Raw genomic sequence first — 18,925 nt, 5'->3', positions numbered from 1 at the left:
TTTCATCCATACTGGTGCATTACTGCCACCCTCTGCTGCACCGCGTGCATCAAACAAAGAACTTTTAACCCAAATTCCTTCACATTATCCTTCATCGATTGTCTGTGTCACATGACCCTCACCTGTCTGCTTCTTCAGAGAAGGTGTTTCCATCTACCATGAAGTGCATTAACTCATTTTCTACAAAGGCAAAAATCACCTCATTTGAGAGTAAACCAGACGTTTTCAGATTTTGCCCTTTCCGTCAGCAGTACTTCAAAACGAGAACACAATCAGGTCACTGATCAAATCATTTTCATTTATTTTTATGCACATCAGCCTGATAAAGATGAACACACATCTAAAAACAAGCATTTTTACAATATAATCTAATAATAAAGTTCTTCTTGCTCTCTGGTTGGAAAATCTTTGTTAGTTCTTGACAGAGATTGGCCAACATGCAGTAAATAATGATATGATATATGATGATAAGCTGATGTCAGTGGATTTATGTATAGGCCTCACTGATTCATCATCAAGCCGTCTGTCGTGAGTCCGTTCACGCTGGATGTCTCAACAGGAAGTGGGGTGGTTTTGACTTTACCTGCTCTGGTTAGTGAGTTCAATCCTGTCTGGACAGCAGATGTACATCATTTTTCACCTGAACCCCAGAAATAGTTACAGCGACCGCTTTGAATCATGTTTAAAAAAAAAAGTGACAAGACTCCCTGCCTGTCAGGCAGGACTGAAGAGGCCTCCTGACGGTCCATCTGCTCTGGATTCAACCGTCTCTGAGGGACCTGGATGACACAGTCCTCAAAGACGTCCTGAACGATGCGTTCCATCACTGAGCAGCACAGTAAAAGCTTCTCCACCTCCTGTATTTCACATTCACAAAACAAAATGGGCAAAGAAAAAACCAAATGGAAAATACTTTGAAAATGAACTCAAACAATACTTTAATACAATAACAACATCATCAAACAACAAAGCCATAAAAATATCAGACTTGTTTATCAAATACTTAAAATTCCCTGATTTAATATAAGAGGTGTTTATATTATTTAATTTCACCCTCTTCATATATATGTTTGTAATACTGCCTTTACATGACTCTTTGTGTTGACAATTGTGTTGTAATAAAATAAAATAATAAAAAAAACCTCCTGTACTGTTAATCCAGGCCGAATGAGGCTGAGGTCGTCCTCTCAGCAGATACTGAGGCGACCCTCCACACTGACCAGCGTCGCCAGACTTTCTTGGATGTCCCTGAAGTAACCCCTAATCTTGTACTTCTGGCTGCTGTATTGCTCCTCATAATAAGCCTGAAAGTATTCTTCAAATCCGAAGATCGGTGAGATGTGATTCTCTTCTCCCTCTTCAGTATTAAAGTAGGTCCACGTACAGTCCTCGTCATAGACGAAGTCAGTCAGGTAACACTTCTTCTTCACCGCCGCCTTGTGTGTTTCGAACAGCGTGTCCAGCTCGCTCAGGTAAATCGAGAGGTATCTCTCTACAGGGTCGCAGGTTTGACTCCCTCCGAGTCGCAGCAGGTGAATCAGCATCTGGATGTGGAAGGCCGCCCCGCTCACCCAGGCCTTCAGGGCCGCCGAGGACATCTGCCCGTCCCTCACCATGGAGTTCCTCAGCTTGGTGAGGGCTTTGCTCAGCTTGCTCTCCAGCTGCGTGATTTCGCTTATCAGCGCATCATCATCGTCGATGTACACCATGCACCTCTTCAGGCACTCGTCGATCTGGTCCCAGACCTTGGAGGCCTTCTCCTCAGCAAACACACATCGCAGAGCATCCTTCATGTTCTCTGAGGAGGAAGTGGCAGAAATGATGTCGATGAAGACGGCGACAGCCAGCGCTCCGAGGCCGGCCAGCTTAGGACTCGGAGACAGATTGGCGACTTTTTCTGCAAGTTTCTTCAGCCAGTCAGCGAGCGGGTAGTTCTTCTTTTTCCTCTTGTCGAGGTGCGTCTGCAGGCTGTCTGAAGAATCGCTGCAGAACATCACGATGGCTCGATTCACCGTCACATTTGGACAGTTTTTAAAACACTTCACGTCTCTCTTCAGTTGTCTCTCTCTCTCTCTGCGCTCCTCTTCGCTCATCGTCAAACCCATTGTGAAGTTTTCTGTGGAGCTCTGCAACACAAAAAAGCACCACGGTCAATGTTTCCTGTCCAACGGCTCAAACCCAAGAACATAACATCACTGCGTTTGGTCTCAGGGACATTTTCATTGGACAGAACTTCACAGACACAAAAACTCCACATTAGTTGTTCAGTGTTTGCTTGACAGCCGAAGCTGAAGAGCTCTGCCTGCAGACCGACTCGTCACCTCGTGTGACGCGCAGGATTAGAACCGGCAACCTCCAGGATGTGACCTCACCAACGCGTTCAAACTGTGACGTGTCCACACAAACAGAATCCATCAGGAGGACGCTGTCAGAACACATGGACGGTGGAGCGATGAAGATCACATCAGGACCAGGAAGTGAGGCGCAGACAGGAAGTGAGGCGCAGACAGGAAGTGAGGCGCAGACAGGAACAAAAATCATTCAACTTCTTTTTATTTGATTGTAATTAAGAATTACGTGTAGTGTTTTTATTTACGACATGTTAATATATTCTGTCACATATAAACACACTTTACCTTCACCTGAGCGTTACCTGACTCTGGGGAACATGGATGTTTTTTTTCCACTGAACACACGACTGCTGCTTTGACCTGAACGCTTCCTCCGCAGCTTAACTGTCGATTAATCGCAAATTAATGGCACATTTTTCTGTATTCTAAATGTCCCTGGAATTATCATTTTCATACTGTTATAAACATGGAAAAGTGGATCGGCTTCCTTTGTGCAAATGATTTTTATTGAAAACAACAACGTGTAATGTTTTATGTCACACTAACATTCGTGCTGAGCGCTGTGTGTTTGAGTGTGTAAACAGATCAAATGGAGTCCTTCGGACAGCAGAGCTTAGACAAACGTCCTGCGTGGACTCGAGTTTCAGAGGAGGCTTTTTTAGCTCAGTGACTCAGCTGAGAGCAGGACAGGAGCCGTCTGCAGCGTGGACGGACAGCTGATCTCAGATCAGATTAAACCTCAGTGCTTTTACTTCAGTTTAACTCCAAATCTGCCCTGAGCACAGAGAGAAAGAGCCTGAAGCAGCAGAGAAAAACTCACCTCGGCCGAGGAAGAGGGCGTCCGGCTCGGTCTGTCCGTCCTCGGTCTGTCCGTCCTCGGTTTGAGCTGCTGCGTGGACGAAGGTCTCCGGTCTCTGCTGCTCAGACACAAACACAGAGATGGTCTCCACCCGCTGTTTCCTTAAAAGGTTAAAACATCCACCAGAGTGATCACAGGTCAGCTGACTCTTAATCTCCCTCCAGCACAAACAATCAAAGACAAACAATCATGAAAGAGACGACTAGACAGAAACCTGATTTATACTCCACTTATTTTTCTCTTCATCTGCTCGTGTTCTTCTAGATTCACCTCAAAGGTAGAAACTCAGCCAGTCTGAGGCGTAACATCCCTGCAGCTGTCTGCAGAGACAGAGACACAAAGGACGTCCCGTCGCATCGATCAGACAAATAACAGTTTGTTTATAAAAAGGACAAAGTGCAGAGCTGCTTGAAGGAAAGGTTTCCTCAGATGACTTCTGCTGTGATGTGGAGCGACACAGAAAATCACATGAAATAAAAGTAACTTGACCTTGGGGGGGGGCTCATTTTTAAAATGGGAGATAAATCCTGACTGAGTCGCAGACTAAAACATCCACACAAACAGAAAGCTTCTGTTTCATTCAGAGCGTTTCCATTTGATCGTTTCCCTTCATGCTGTCGTCTTTCTTTCCTCTGAGCTCGTGTCTTTTTTATCATCTCATCTGCTTTTTCTTCTGAAGAGCACTTTGCTGTCATGGGTAACAGTGTGCAGACAGCGTGATCTGAAAGATGAATTATCAATAACCAAAGACAATCCTGTTGCCATTTTTTCTGTTTTTGTCCACAATTATTTGACCCTCGGTCTAAAATATTCCCACCATCTCGCTCGTTGACTCCTCTGGATTCATGCTGCTGAGGTGTCTGCAGTACTCAGGAAGTGTCCCATAGTGTTTTGATATTATGAATAGTAGTATTACCACACATGTACATCAGTAAACTCATACTCTGCATGTGTCTCTGACTCAGCTAAACACACTTCAGTGCTAACACAGTGTGTATTGTATGCATGCTAGCCTCAGCCAGTGGGAGAAAAGAGTTTAGCTAGCTGCTAACAGAAGCTAAACATCGAAATAAAACACTAAAACACTCAATATTTCGGCAGCACCTCAAAAAACAAAAAACACACAAAACAACTTAGCAAACACATTTCAAAGTTTGAGACCACAAATACTCATTTTGTACCTCAAAAGGGAAGATATCAAGAAAAATTGTTGGACACAACCGAGAGCCGAGAGCTCCCCCTGCCGACATCTGCAGGCATAGCTAATCAATCACGAGCACCATCTTCCAACAAGGCTCAGCAGGTAGATCACAGATCAGCTCTGACTGCAGGTAAGAGTCTTTATAGGATGGAGCAGAGAGATCTGAGGGGCCGTCACATGATGAACGGGAGAGGAAAGAAGAAGCTGTGATCCACCAAACATTGATGTGTTGGACATTCGATGGTCTGATTGGACCTCTTTGGGCCTTGAACACTGACTGAAATGAAAGCATGTCAAACGTTCTTAGAGCGCAAAAGTTTCAGAAGCAGATTCGTGCTTTTATTTTGATCTGATTGTTATTTTTTTTATTTGGTCCTGATTAAAGTAATGTGGGGCTGCACGGTGGCGCAGCAGGTAGCGCGCATGCCTCACAGCAAGAAGGTCGCCGGTTCGATTCCGGGGTCAGGCCTTTCTGTGTGAAGCTTGCACGAAAGGATAGAAAATGGGTGGATGGATGGGAGGAAACCTGAGCACCAGGAGAAAACCCACACAGCACCCACATGGAAACAAGGTGGAGGTGTTTCTGGGTGGATGCTGTCCTGTTTTTTGTGGGGGTGGGGTGGGGGGATGCCAATGGAGGTGGAGGAGTGCTGGAGGGGGAACAATGGAGGAGGTGATGGAGACAGCGTGGAGGAGGGGCAGGGGAGGAGTGGAGGAGGGGTGCAGAGGGCGGAGGATGAGGGAGCAGCCGTTATTCAACCTGAATGGAACAACCAGCAGCCTCCTCTTCCTCGCTGTCGCTGTTACGCGACTTCTTCTTCCTCTGCCACCAGCTCTTACGAGCCTCCTTCTTCTCCTCCTTCTGCTTCTTCTTCTCCTCCTTCTGGTGTCCTTCGCTTCCCGTACTGTCCTCCGCTCGCTGTCTGGTCTTGAAGACTTTGAGAAACCTGAAGCGTCCCTTCTCCTTCTCCTTCTCCTTCTCCTTCTCCTTCTCCTTCAGGCAGAGGTCTTGCAGGTCCTTCATCTCGTCCTCCATCTCTTTGAATTTCGTCTCCCAGCCTTGTTGCTTTGCGGCCAGCTCCTCTCTGAACTTCTCCTGCAGATGGTTGTGTTTGGTCTGCCAAGCGTTGTGGCTCTGGATAAGTTCAGTCTTGACTGTCCACAGCTCGCTGGTGGCCTCGCTGAACCAGAGAGAAAGCCTTTCCTTCTCTTCCTTGTGGTCCACTTCCATTTTGTCCTTCTCGTCCTTCCCTGTGTCTTTGGTCTCCTTGACCGTCGGCCTTTTCTTTTTGGCCGCCTTTTTGGCTCCGCTCCTCAGCCACTTGTTTCGTGACACGAGGGCCCTCCTCTTGGTGTTGGCTTCCAGACAGAGCTCCTCCAGACGCTTCTTTTCTCCTTCCAGCTGCTTGACTCTGGTCTCCCAGCTCTGGTCTTTCTCTGCCAGCTCTTTATTTTCTTCTTCCAGCTGCTTGACTCTGGTCTCCCAGCTCTGGTCTTTGAAGACCAGCTCCTCTCTGAACTTCTCCTGCAGATCGTTGTATTTGGTCTGCCGCGCTTTGTCGCTCTGGAGAAATTCAGCTCTGATGCTGGACAGGTTGTCCATCGCCTCCTTGAGCCTGAGAGAGAGAGAGTCTCTGTCCTCCTTGAGAGCCTGGTTCTCCTTGTCTCTCAGGTGGAGCTCGTGCTCCACCCGGTTCACCGTCATCTGCAGTTCGTTCTGCAGCATGGCGCTCTTCTGGCTCTCCAGCTTCAACTTCAACTTCAGCAGCTCGGTGCTTTGGTCTGGGACGTTGTCCACCTGCTGTGTCTGGGACTGGAGACGTTTGTTGAGGGAACAGATCTGAGACTCGTAGTCTGCGATGGTGTCGTAGTTCTTCTGGTGTTCAGCTTTGAACTCCCTCTCTCTGAGCTCCAGAAGTCCTTCCAGTCTGCTTACTCTCAGTTTGAGGTCGTGCACCCTGTGGCAGAGCATCTGTCTCTCGCCCGTCCATGCAGCCTTTTCCTGCGTCTGCGGGAAAGGGTTGTTTTTCAGCTCATGGTTGGCGCGCTGGGACATGTGAGGTTTGCGCTGGTGACGGCTGTTTCCTGGGTTTCTTTGGGCCATTGAACAGTCTGTTGTGGATGTTGCTGGTCTGTACTGGTCTGTTGAGAATGGTACTGGTCTGTACTGGTCTGTTGTAGACGATGCTGGTCTGTACTGGTCTGTTGAGAATGGTACTGGTCTGTACTGGTCTGTTGTAGACGATGCTGGTCTGTACTGGTCTGTTGTAGACGGTGCTGGTCTGTACTGGTCTGCTGTAGATGGTGCTGGTCTGTTGTAGACTGTAGCTGTCCTTGTAGATCTCTGTAGTGAATCGTACGTGACTGTGATACACAACACAATAATGCCAATGTCTCTCAGTGGATCTGATGAACTGAGTGGAGAACAGTCAGACAGCTCATTTATAGAATCCCTCATCAAAGCACAGAGGTTCCATTCTGTTGGCTTTGATCTTTAAAGGCAACTTTGAAAAAAAACAAACAGCTTTTTTCTTTTATTTTAAACATCTTTATTGACACCAATGTTTGTTTGCTTTTTTTTAAATATCTTGATTAAAAATATATATATATATTTTTTTTTCAAATATCTTTACATGTTTTTAATTATTTACACTCCAACATGAAGCATGAACAAAGTGCTCTGTATAAAAGAATGTTATCAACTGAAAACTACGGTGGCCCTGAGGGTCAAAACGCAGCATTTCAGTTTCCAGAAAAGGAGGGACAGCGCTTGTTTGTGATTGGACAGAAGTCTCATCTCTGTCTGTTTCAGAGTGTTGGCCAATGAATTTCTGTTCCAGCTGTGGGGGCGGGGCTATATGATGTCAATCAGTTGCCTGAGTATATTGTGTCGCCTGTCAGCCATCTAGCTAGCTTCTTTTGTTAGCTGTTTATCAAACTATCAAACAGGCAGGTTTTAAAAGACTTATCATATTTGTAGTTATCGATCTGAGGACGTGTTTAACATATTCTCCGATTAGTGGTTTTGTGGTCGAAACAAATAAAGAAGGTGAGACTGTCAGAAGAGCGCAGGTAGCCGGGTATCAGTGCAGGCTAGTGAATGTGTGTCTGTAGTGGCTACAGGTTAGCTCGATAGCTAGCTGAGCAGCGATAACACACGTTTTCTCTTTAAAGCCACCAGGAGGAGGAATGAACCATAAGAGTAAGAAGAGGATTAAAGAGGCGAAACGGAGCGCCAGACCCGAACTGAAGGATTCATTAGACTGGATAAAACACGGCTATCACGAGACTTTCGACCTGTCACACCTCACCGTAAAGGTAACTGTCAAAGTAGCATTGGAAGCTAAACTAACATTAGCTAGCCGCAGCTCACTGTAGGAGTGTCATTGTTTGTCATTGGTGGATGTTCAGTGCTGAGGGTCTATTCTTAGATGTGGCAGCCTTGACTCAAAAGCCATTTTTGCACTGAAAGGAAAGTTAACTCTTTGTTCACCAGCTGCTGAACGTGACGGTGACTGTCTGACCTGGGATCAGTGGTTACTGACTCATGCAGTGTGTGCTGTGATCTCATGGATCACTGCATGCTTTAAATCAGCCTGTAGGCAGATTTTCAGAAGCTGCTGAGAGGCCTGGTTTTCTCCACAGCACGCTGAGCTCATTCACGGCTTCTCTCGTGGACTCAAACTGCATTCGTTCAGCAGACTCTGTGAACAGCGGCGTGTTTTTACTGAACCAGAACCTGATTTTTCAAACGCAGGGCGACTCGGACAGCTTATCCTGGAAACCGACCACGGCTTCCTTGGCGACAGATCGAGACGTGTGGACGGCCCGCTGATCCAGATGTTCCAGCTGCAGCTTCGGCGGTCACCTGGCTGAGCGGCGGCAGACTGAGGCTCCTCCGCCTGCAGGCTGAACCCGGGTCCCGCTCAGACCACGACGGAGCACATGTGAATGTGGTGGTGGCAGATGGGTGATTTTGGTGTGTTTACGAGTTCTTGATGGATTTTTTAAAGCAGTTTTACTATTAAAGCTCTTTGTTTCAATGACGCTGTTGTTCTTCTCTCAAAGGCCTTTTTTCTCTGAACGTGATGAAAAACACTCAGTCATAAAGCAGCGATCAGTCAGACCAGACCGGATATTAACCCTCAGAACAAATCACAATGTGAGCATGGCGGTATGAGCGTGGAAGGTTCAGCATCATATTGATCTGTTCAATGATCAGATAATTCTTGATTAAAACCAAAATCTGGTCGACTTTGGACCTTTTAGGCTGCCGTACTACTCGGGCTGAGTACATGTTGAACTTCTGGTCCCTTTTAGAGATCTGTCTCAACATTTTTGTCTTTTGACCCTTAAAATCAAAGTTTTCTCTGTGTGGAAACCAGTTTGACCAGAGCTGTTTTATTTTTATGTGTCTGAAGGTGTAATGCTAACATTAGCTGCTAACCATGAAAATGCTAACAGGCTGATGTTTAGCAGCTACGATTCTAATAACACCCACCATTTTAGTTTAACATGTTAGCATGTTAGCATGGGCTAATGAGCAGTAAACTCAAACTCAGAGGATCACCAAAGCTCTTCTAATTCATCCTGAGAGGATCACGAACATCTGAACCACATTCAGACTCAGACTTTACTGTATTGATCCCCATCAACCAGCAGCTGTTGAGACCTTTCAGTCTGGATCGATCATCGCCGTCCTGCGGCTAACTGGTGGCTAACTGCTGCTAAGTGTTGTACCACTTCCTGTCTTGTGACGCCTCAGATTCTGAATCCTGTTTCAGTGTTTAACACTCATTGAACTCATCATGAAGCGTTCAGTGTTCAGACTAAGGTCATTACCAGACAGGTTTTTACTCAAATAAAAAAAATCTCATTATATTATTTTGTTTCATATTGTTTCATGAAGCTGTGATCCACCAAACATTGATGTGTTGGACATTCGATGGTCTGATTGGACCTCTTTGGGCCTTGAACACTGACTGAAATGAAAGCATGTCAAACTTTTAGTGTCAAAAGTTTCAGAAGCAGATTCGTGCTTTTATTTTGATCTGATTGTTATTTTTTTATTTGGTCCTGATTAAAGTAATGTGGGAGGAAACCTGAGCACCAGGAGAAAACCCACACACATGGAAACAAGGTGGAGGTGTTTCTGGGTTGATGCTGTCCTGTTTTTTTCGGGGGGAGGGGGTTGATGGGGGGGGTGCTGGGGGGAGAATGATGGAGGAGCTGATGGCAACAGCGGGGAGGGTGGAGGGAAGAAGGGGGGTGATGGCGGAGGATGAGGGAGCAGCCGTTATTCGACCTGAATGGAACAACCAGCAGCCTCCTCTTCCTCGCTGTCGCTGTTACGCGACTTCTTCTTCCTCTGCCACCAGCTCTTACGAGCCTCCTTCTTCTCCTCCTTCTGCTTCTTCTTCTCCTCCTTCTGGTGTCCTTCGCTTCCCGTGTTGTCCTCCGCTCGCTGTCTGGTCTTGAAGACTTTGAAAAACCTGAAGCGTCCCTTCTCCTTCTTCTTCTTCTTCAGGCAGGGCTCTGGCAGGTCCTTCATCTCGTCCTCCATCTCTTTGAATTTCGTCTCCAAGACTTGTCGCGTTGCGGCCAGCTCCTCTCTGAACTGTGAAAAACATGGCTGTAGATGACAGACGTGCCGGCTGGTTTCACTGGGTTAGCTCAAGAGGTTCAACATTTCTCAGTGAATCTTCTGGAAAACAAGGAAAGGAGATTTTTAAAAGAGTTTTTGAGATTTTTGTTCCACATATACAGATTACAAATGATTCAGCCCAGGGGTGAAAGTTCAGGCTGCTTTTCATAAATGATATACAGCAGAAAGATCATGTCAAAAGCTGCACTCATGAGAATAAATGGGCCAAAAGAAGAAAATAGAACATTTCTAAATCAGATTTGACAAAGCAAGTGTTAAGATTTTTGTCAGTTTAGATTTTTTTGGACAAAATACTTTTATTCTGAAGGAACACGGGGTGTCGCCGCAAAACCGAAGACACGTTTCCTGTTTCGTATGTTGTTGTCTTGTTCTGTTTCCGGTGTGGATGCTGCCGCAGCTGTTTATGGTTCCAAAATGACCAAACTCCAGCTACTGAACGCCTACTTGACGGAGCGGCTGACGGTTGTGGTGAAGGAGATCCTGGACGTGGTGGAGGACACGGTGACCGAGTACCGGGAGGAGACCGCCAGGACCAAGCGGGAGAACGAGAGCCTGCGGAGGCAGCTGCGGGACATCCTGCTGCTCGAGGCCGAGACGGAGTGGCTGAGTAAGGCCCGAGCTAGTCTGCTAGCTCCGACGCGAGCTGTGGGAGAGCAGCGCTCCAGACTGCGCTGAAAATCTGTCCACTTGAACTTTCAAAGACAATTAACGTTAGATACCGAAGAAAAGACGGACTTCAAAGTGTTTCCGTGAAGTTAAGCAGCTGCTTTTCAATTCGGCATCTGTAAAATGTCCCGATTCCGTCGAACTTTTATGAGAAATGTCACTTTTCGTCGCCTTAGTGCCTGTTTTACTTCCTCTTTTTACACCGAGCCTCAGCTGAGGTTCCTACGATAGATTTAACTATTGGAAATGAGAAGAGCTGCTTTGTGGATCATCTAGCAACTGAATTAACAAAAGAGACCCTGTGTTTATGAATAATATGTTTTAACTGATCACATTACTTAAAACTGAGTCTGGTGTGATGTTCTGTCCATGCAGATCATCTTCAGATTTGTGAGTACTGACTGACTAACTGTAATTCACAGTCCAGTCAGATTAGTTGATTAATTGATGGGCAGAAAATTAATTAAACAAGTTTAACATTTTGAACTTGTGCCTATTTGCACGTTTTTTTGTTGTTGTTTTTTTTCCCAGCCTGGTTTTGTGCTCTCAAAAAATGACTTGAAAAGCTAAAAGAGACTGCACTTCTTCACCTCGTTAGACTTCTATAGAAACGTTTCAGTCAAATAAACCTGTGCCTGATCTTTGTTAACACGCTGTAAATGTCAGCTTGACCTTTGCTGTGTCGTTTCAGGGTCGACCAAGTCCCGTCTTGGTTTTGCCGCTCCTGATCAGCAGCCCTGTGATCCAGAGCTGAGGCCCCGCTCAGAGGAGCCAGACTCCACCCTGAACCAGCCCAGGCAGCCACCAGCTAACGCAGCCAGGCCGGCACATGAGCAGGTCGTTTCTGTGCACTTACTGTCGGTCCAGACGGAGCCGACCCCGGGGCCGGGCCTCCCGCCAGGGGACAAGAAGCCCGCTGAGGCCTGGGAGCCGGCGCTGAAGCCCGACCGTCAGAAGGAGGTGTTCGGGAAAGCTTCACCTCTCCCATCTCGCTCCTCCCTGAGTCCCCCGTCCGCCTCGATCCCCAAAATCCACATCGAAGTTCCTGCACTCAGAGAGGAGCCACGGGTCCCGGCGCCTGCTCTGATCAAAGCTGAGCCCGAGGAGTACAAAGTGACTGAACCTGAAGGTGCCACAGACACTCCCATCGCGCAGGACCAGCTCAGACACCGAGCCGACGCCGACAGGATGCTGGTGGCGCGAGCGGAGCGGCAAGACGCTCCCGGAAACAAGAAGTCCTCTCAGGAGAAGCTGGCGGGTACAGCCGATGACGTGACGGCAGCCGGTTACATCCCCGAGCTCGTCCACCGCTGCCCCCGCTGCGGCGAGGCGTTCGGCCAGGCCGGCAGCCTCCGCCTCCACCTGGAGCAGAAAAGAAAGACCTACGCCTGCGAGTGGTGCTGCAAGTCCTTCGCACAGTCGGCGGACCTGCGGCGACACCTGCGCACGCACACGGGCGAGCGGCCGCACCGCTGCACCTTCTGCTCCAAGAGCTTCAGCCAGAGGGGAAACCTGCGGCGACACCTGCGCATCCACACGGGCGAGCGGCCGTACAGCTGCCCGTACTGCTGCCGCACCTTCAGCGACGGCGACACCATGAAGAAGCACAAGCGCACACATTCAGGAGAGAAGCCGTACCGCTGCGTCCAGTGCTCCAAGACCTTCACCAGCGCCAGCGGCCTGCAGATACACCTCAAGAAGGACATGTGCTTCGTGGCTAACGCCTGATTGGTCGGCTCGGGAGCGTGCGACTCTGCAGGGAGGACGTCCGCACACAAGACGCGTCACTCGGCCTGAGTTTAATAAAGAGGAGTGAGCGTCAGAAGCCAGCAGGCTGCAGACGTCCACAGCACAGAGCCTGTAGTGTCTCATCAGTGTCCCACAGTGTGGACTCAGCAGGTCATCAGTACAAGGACAACGACCACAAAGTACAAATACTTCATTTCTAGTCCGGCATTGGAAGCTTAAGTGCAGAATTATTCTCAGCAAAACACCGAGAACACAGAACCTCGCTGACGTTGAGATATGATTATTGATGACTGCTGAAAGGTTTTAATGTTCCCGTTTAAAGTCGCTGCTGCAGTGAACGAGAGCTGCTTCTTATATTTTAATAATAGATTCTATCATCGTTTCTCGTGTCAGATCTTAATCTATGTGTCAGATAACTGTAGTGGAGTAGAAGTATAAGGTAGCAGAATATTGAAATACTCAAGTACAAGTATTGTACATTGTATTGGAGTGCAGTACTTGTGTAAATGTACTTGGTGACAGTCCACCACGTTGACATATTTCTGTTCGTCACTCGTCTTCATGGAGGCAGCTAACAGATCTTTTATTATTGATCCATCTGCAGGTGATTTTCTCAGCGAAGTCTTTAAAGTGTCAGGAAACCGATCGAGACGAGCAGCAGATGTTTGGACTGAAACTGTCAGAAGAAACGAGATCGATCGATCACTGATCAATGACTCCACTGACGAGTTTGATTTGAAAAGCAGATGATTTCACTGTTGAGCTGCTGCTGAGCGTAAGGACACGTGGCAGGACGTACAGAGACGTACAGAGGACGGGTCAGGTTCAGGGCTTCAGTGCACTCAATCACTGATTGATTTATTGATCACTTCAGCTGATCAGCTTCTGCATCACGAGTGGAAACCTGAACAGACACGAGGAAACGATGTGCTGAGGAGACGTCATCGTTTGCCGTGCGCAGTTTAAAAATGTCTTTGACCTCGAGAGGACGAGCAGATCAGCGTCCAGGAGGACTCGTCTCTCCGCCGTCCTCCTGCTCGGCCTCTTTAAGCACTTTGAGTCCTCCTGGACAGGACAGGAAGCCGTTAACGGGCAGCTACACGCCGACTTCATCCCGGCCTTCATATTTATTTATTTATTTATTTATTTATTTATTGATCTCTGGAGAAGACGTGTGGACGCAGAGGACTGACGCCGAGTCTGCAGAGGACTCGTCACAGTGTTGACTTCATCCACAGCTCTGTCGTAGTCTAAGGGTCTGAAGCGTGAGACAGCGGAGTGACTGTAGACCAGGACCCAGAGCAGGGACGAGGACCCTCAGAGGTCCTGTGAGGAGTCAGATCGTCCTCCGCTCTGATGGACCATCAGTGTGTGATCAGTGCAGTCATGTGACCTCTGGTTACCGTGACGTCGTTATCGCTGCGTCCATCAGGTTTGTCCTCGGTGTCCATTCAGCAGCCGTTCTGGAGCTTTCATCACGTCACGGCCTTCCTCAGCGCTCAGTTCGTACAGTGCGCTCTGCGTCTCCAGCCGAGTGACACCTGAGCGCCTCCACCTGCGCAGGAAGGCCATGTGATTGGACTGAAAGCTCCCGAGCAGCTGCTGAAAGGACCTCGAGGTGAGTTTGTGTCGCCTGGCCTCACCTGGTCTCGCCTGGCCTCACCTGGTCTCGCCTGGCCTCACCTGGTCTCGCCTGGCCTCACCTGGTCTCACCTGGCCTCACCTGGTCTGACCTAGTCTGACCTGGTCTGACCTGGTCTGACCTGGCCTCACCTGGCCTCACCTGGTCCTGATAAAGCAGTAAGTCGTTGAATATGGACTCGGCCTGATGTGCAGGTGTTTGAAGTCAAACCTCAGGATGTTTTTGTGAGGCAATGTGCAGGGGACGTGTCTGAGGACAGTGGACAGAGCTGATCTGAGGACAGTCTGTCTCTGTCCTCATGCTGGTCGTGTTGCGGACAGTCCGGGTCAGTCAGCTGCTTCAGGTCAGGTGTGTTACCGCAGTAACCGGCCCACCGGCCCCATCCTCTCAGGTGAGGCTGCTTTGTGGGACGGAGCCCAGGTACCAGGTGTGTGTCCTGCAGGACGAACAGAACGTCTGTGTTTGTGTCTCCGGACACGCCGTCGGCCGACTGATCCTGGATCTGATCCGCTCCACTGTTATTTTTGGATCAGTGTTTCCAGGCTGGAGGCAGCTGACAGTGAAGCATGATGGGAAAATGATTCACACTGCAGGAAGGACAGACGACGGGTTTGACGCGTCTCACAGAAGACGAGGTTAAAGGTCGTGTCGGCTGTTCGGTGGATCTTCGTCTGTGATCATCATCGTCAGTGTTTTCATGTGAGACTTTTAGTTTTTTTAGGAAAATAAACGTTCAGTGAAACTGAATCCGAAACGTTTGATTGTCACTTCATTTACATTCTCATTCAGGTTCCAGGGCACGATGAGTCGTAACGAGACACATTCTAGCAGCTTTTCGTGGTTTTAACGTGTAAAGTGCATCGAGTTTACTTCCTGTTTCAGGAGGCGTTCAGGGACCTTAAAGGCCTGTGAGAGCTTCTCATCTGAACCAATACATCACAATAATCATTAGATTAATCAATATATATTCAATATCAGCTGCTTCACTTTGATTCAACACTGATAAAAACACAACCTGTTCACTGACAGCAGCTTCATGTGTTCATCTCCTTCATCCACTCATGTGTTCACAAAGTGGTGAACTTCCTCCATCCTCTGTGAACGACTGAGCCTTTCAGACCCAATCATCATCCTCTCACCTGTTTACCTGTGGAATGATCCAAACAGGTGTTTCTGGAGCGTTCCATCTTTCAGTCTGTGACACGTGTCGCTGCGTCAGATTCACAATCAGAGATATTTACAGAAATCAGTGAGAAACATGAAAGATATTGACTTTGAGCTGCTCTCAGGTCAGTTTGTGTCACAGAGGATCAGATCAGGTGATCACTTCCTGTTTCACACAGCGTCCCAGCTGTTCTGGAATCAGTTGTAAATCTGGATTTTTAACATCTTACCCTAACCGTTCAATTCATCATCATAAATCACCACGAATTATTCTTAATAACGATTATTTCATACGTGATCATTCATCCTGACTTTGTTTGTGGGTCATACTGCCGTGACTGACCTGAGCAGGTGAAGGACACCTGTCTCCTCTCATAAACTTTACACTAAAGATTTTAAAATATAACTAAAACTACCCAACGCTTTATATACTTCAAATTCCACATCGACCAGGTTACCTACAACATTAAAATACTGCTTACGCATTAATTCATCAGTAATGAGCAGCCGCTCTGCATAAGGAGTAAAAGCTTTGATACTTTGTGTTGCTAGAAATTCTGTACTTTTACTTTTAATACAGGATTTTTACTTCGAGTATTTTTTATAGTTCTTGCTTAAGTGATGTGACTACTTCTTCCACCAATGCAGCAGTACGGTGGTGTGACTGTAGCTGAAAACTGCACATCTTCCTCCAGCAGCCTCACCGCAGTGTGCAGGCGCTGCTGTCATTCCCCCCTCGGGCTGTGGGGGGCAGTAGAGAATCACTGACTGCTCTGTGTTGCATTCCAAATTTATTCTGCATTGTACATAAAACACCTGATAGAAATGTAAGAACAACTGTAAAGCACAAGATCAGTGTAAACAACAGTTCAACAATATCGTATAGAAAGCCACATTCATACATTCAGTCGTGCATAAAAGATGAAGAGTAACACTGTAAACAGAGGAACCTGAACAGGTGACGCACCTGAACGTCTCATCAACACTTGGAGTTAGAAAACAGGCAGGGGGAGGATAGAGATAGAAAGAAGTATATCAACATATTGCATCATGCAACAACAAGGAAGAACCACTTGTATTGATATCATCATCATCATCATCATCATCATCATCATCATCATCATGGCAACAGTAAGATGCAGTTTGTTTTTCACAGTTGTCTTGAGGAGTGCAATCGAAACGTGATCCGAGACGCGACGTGAAGGAACTTCAGATTCTTTCAGGGTTTGAAGCGTCTGAGACGTGTCTCACTTTGACAGGAAGCTGCTGATGGTGGACATTTTCTCCATGTTCAGCTGAGCAGCGTGGAGGGAGGCGTGAAGCCTCTCCAGAACCAAACACACGACACATTCACAGGATGCATCAGTTAGCATTAGTGAGCTAGCTTAACAGGGGCAAGCAAGCGCAGACCTCCACCGAGGCTAACAGTCCACTCTGCTGAGATGTGCAAGTCTGCAAGAGAGACCACCGACCACATGCATCTGGATTTATTTCCAAAACTATTAGAATTATGTCAAAATATGGTTGCAGCATCGCTGAAGCCGTGTTATGTGTTTCTGGATTGTTTCTTGTTCTTGAAGCGTACAGTTCAGACATTTTCCTTCAAACCTCAGGTGGTTTACTGCAGTCACTTCACTTACATCTGCAGGATTTTAATGGTATTTATATAATGATCTCTGCTGGAATGTTAACGAAAGTGAAAAAGAAGTTGCTCCATAATTTAGCTTTAAAGTTAATGGCTTCCTCTCGGGCCCGTAATGAATCCGACCAGACATTAGGACAGATTCCTCCCTTTGTCATAATACTGTGAGAGCACGCTACATCTAAAACAAGAATATTTTTATTTCCAGGTCTTCTACATGGATCAGCAGCTGGTCATTAATTAACAATGGACCTGTTAGCTTTAGCTTCAGTCTGTTAGCACCATATGCTAATCTGTTGCTTTAGCCTCGATCAGAATGATATCATGACCTGTGACCTGTTAGCTTCAGCTTCAGTCTGTTAGCATGATATCATTTAGCCATCAAGTGCAACATTGCTAAGTTTGTGGGCCAACATCTTAGCACCACTGGTTGGCAAAACGCCACACCACATCCAGAACTCAATGGACTTTGTAAATAAGGTCTGGGACTTAAAACTAGACCCATCAGAAACAATGGTTTCCTTCGATGTCACATCGTTGTTCACCTGCATTCCAACTCAGGACGCAGTGGAAACAGTGAGGCGGCAGTTGTTACAAGACAACACTTTGCAGAACAGAACTACCCTTAACCCCGAACAAATATGCCATTTACTGGAACTCTGCTTAAAAACCACCTATTTTCAATTTAGGGGGAGGTTTTACAGGCAAAAACATGGGTGTGCGATGGGTCACCCTGCACATGGGTGTTCCTTGCCTCTGGTCTGTTGGCCGTATGAGAGGCGAAACGTCTTCCAAGACAAACTGACAAACTCCAGTTGCGATCGATTGAATGCCCTGAAGCTTACGATGACCTGGATGAATGAGAATATTCACAGGCACGTGGAGCTAAGGTTCACTTAAGCTAGCTAGTGACAGCCGGTCAGTCTGCTGGTGACAGCTGTCACTTCAGCTGGTAACACGGTAAAAGGTGGTCGCTGGCTGTTAATGATGAATTTATCGATCTATGTTCCTTCACTGTTCGCGCTGACCCTGCGTCTGTTCAGACAGGTGAAACCCTGACATTTTCCACCACCTTTGAAATACTTCATACAAAAAAGATTTAAGAGTTGCAGAAATAAGTAAAATCACACGTCTTCTGCAGCTTGTCCTCGCTGCCTTTTCGTGGCTGTCAGTGTTGCCAGATTGGACCTAATCGAATGAAACCACAAACCCACCCAGTCGTCATATTGCCTGCGATGGCTTCAAGCCTCCCTGTTCTGTTCAGCAGCTGAATATGAATACAAGAAGACAAATGAAGCGTTTCATTCAAGGACGCGCCTGCAGTCTTTTCAGCATTATTAGCCTAAAAAACAGCATTACTGAAAAACAGCAGGCACACCTCTGGCTAACATCACATTAAATAAAAAGTATTATCTGAGAAGAACAGACCTTTTATCACAGAATGATGTCAGAATATTTGATTCATTTTAAGTTGTAACTTCATGGACTTAAATAACATTTGGCTTGTCAATCATCACTTATCAGTTATTGTTACTGAACGGGGTCTGTCCATCTTTACCTGCCACATTACATAAAAAATGGTCTAATGGTAGGAAAACCGTCCAATCTGGCAACACTGGCAGCTGTGTTGATGTGTCTGGTCGGAGCCAGATGACACTGGAAAGCAGAGCGTCTATGAGGGACGGGACAAAATGAAAATAAGAGATCCACATTGTCCGCCTCAGTCTCAGCGCTGCGGTCCACGTCAGAGGCTGATAGTACGAATACTCTGTCTCTTGAATAAACCTCTTATTGTGAACTTACTGTCCAATTAGCAATCGCTCTAGCTAGCTTGCTAATGGAGGTGCTTAGCTTGGAGAGCTACTGTTAGCATGTTGCTGGCTGGGGACGATAGACAACAAACTGCTAGCAGACATCAGATCAGGTTGTGGACATTCACAAACTGCTGTGTTTGTCTTCTTTGCCAATAAAAAGTGATGAGAAGTC

At 47.0% G+C, this 18,925-nt stretch overlaps 3 protein-coding genes across 7 annotated transcripts in view; 1 reads left to right on the top strand and 2 right to left on the bottom strand.

Annotated features, from left to right (window-relative positions):
- Positions 1 to 278: 278 nt before the first annotated feature.
- LOC139342972 (uncharacterized) lies at positions 279 to 4,478 on the bottom strand. Of its 5 annotated transcripts, none has more exons than XM_070980324.1 (5): positions 4,392 to 4,458; positions 3,441 to 3,530; positions 3,172 to 3,311; positions 1,143 to 2,126; positions 279 to 857 (listed from the first exon to the last, which is right to left on the bottom strand). In XM_070980324.1, the coding sequence occupies exons 2-4, from the start codon at positions 3,454 to 3,456 to the stop codon at positions 1,188 to 1,190; spliced, it is 1,095 nt and encodes a 364-aa protein (XP_070836425.1). In that variant the 5' UTR covers positions 3,457 to 3,530; positions 4,392 to 4,458; the 3' UTR covers positions 279 to 857; positions 1,143 to 1,187. The 5 variants fall into 5 exon arrangements, with proteins under 5 accessions (XP_070836425.1, XP_070836424.1, XP_070836426.1 ...); XM_070980327.1 differs by having other exon boundaries at positions 280 to 857; positions 3,172 to 3,268; positions 3,425 to 3,530; positions 4,392 to 4,462; XM_070980323.1 differs by having other exon boundaries at positions 279 to 2,126; positions 4,392 to 4,478.
- A 5,971-nt stretch (positions 4,479 to 10,449) lies between these two features.
- LOC139342967 (uncharacterized) lies at positions 10,450 to 14,878 on the top strand. Its single transcript, XM_070980303.1, has 2 exons — positions 10,450 to 10,683; positions 11,434 to 14,878. The coding sequence occupies exons 1-2, from the start codon at positions 10,491 to 10,493 to the stop codon at positions 12,468 to 12,470; spliced, it is 1,230 nt and encodes a 409-aa protein (XP_070836404.1). The 5' UTR covers positions 10,450 to 10,490; the 3' UTR covers positions 12,471 to 14,878.
- A 1,197-nt stretch (positions 14,879 to 16,075) lies between these two features.
- The window catches only part of doc2a (double C2-like domains, alpha), a 40,007-nt gene continuing 37,157 nt past the window's right edge, over positions 16,076 to 18,925 (bottom strand). Inside the window, exon 11 of the mRNA XM_070980300.1 lies at positions 16,076 to 18,925. This exon is cut by the window's right edge and continues 1,929 nt beyond it. The gene's annotated coding sequence lies outside the window, so the exon portion shown is untranslated.

The sequence above is a fragment of the Chaetodon trifascialis genome, chromosome 15, assembly GCF_039877785.1.
Source record: "Chaetodon trifascialis isolate fChaTrf1 chromosome 15, fChaTrf1.hap1, whole genome shotgun sequence".
In the NCBI taxonomy this organism is placed as follows: domain Eukaryota; kingdom Metazoa; phylum Chordata; class Actinopteri; order Chaetodontiformes; family Chaetodontidae; genus Chaetodon; species Chaetodon trifascialis.
Note: the sequence above shows the minus strand (reverse complement) of the source record. Positions and strands in the feature narration are given on the sequence as shown.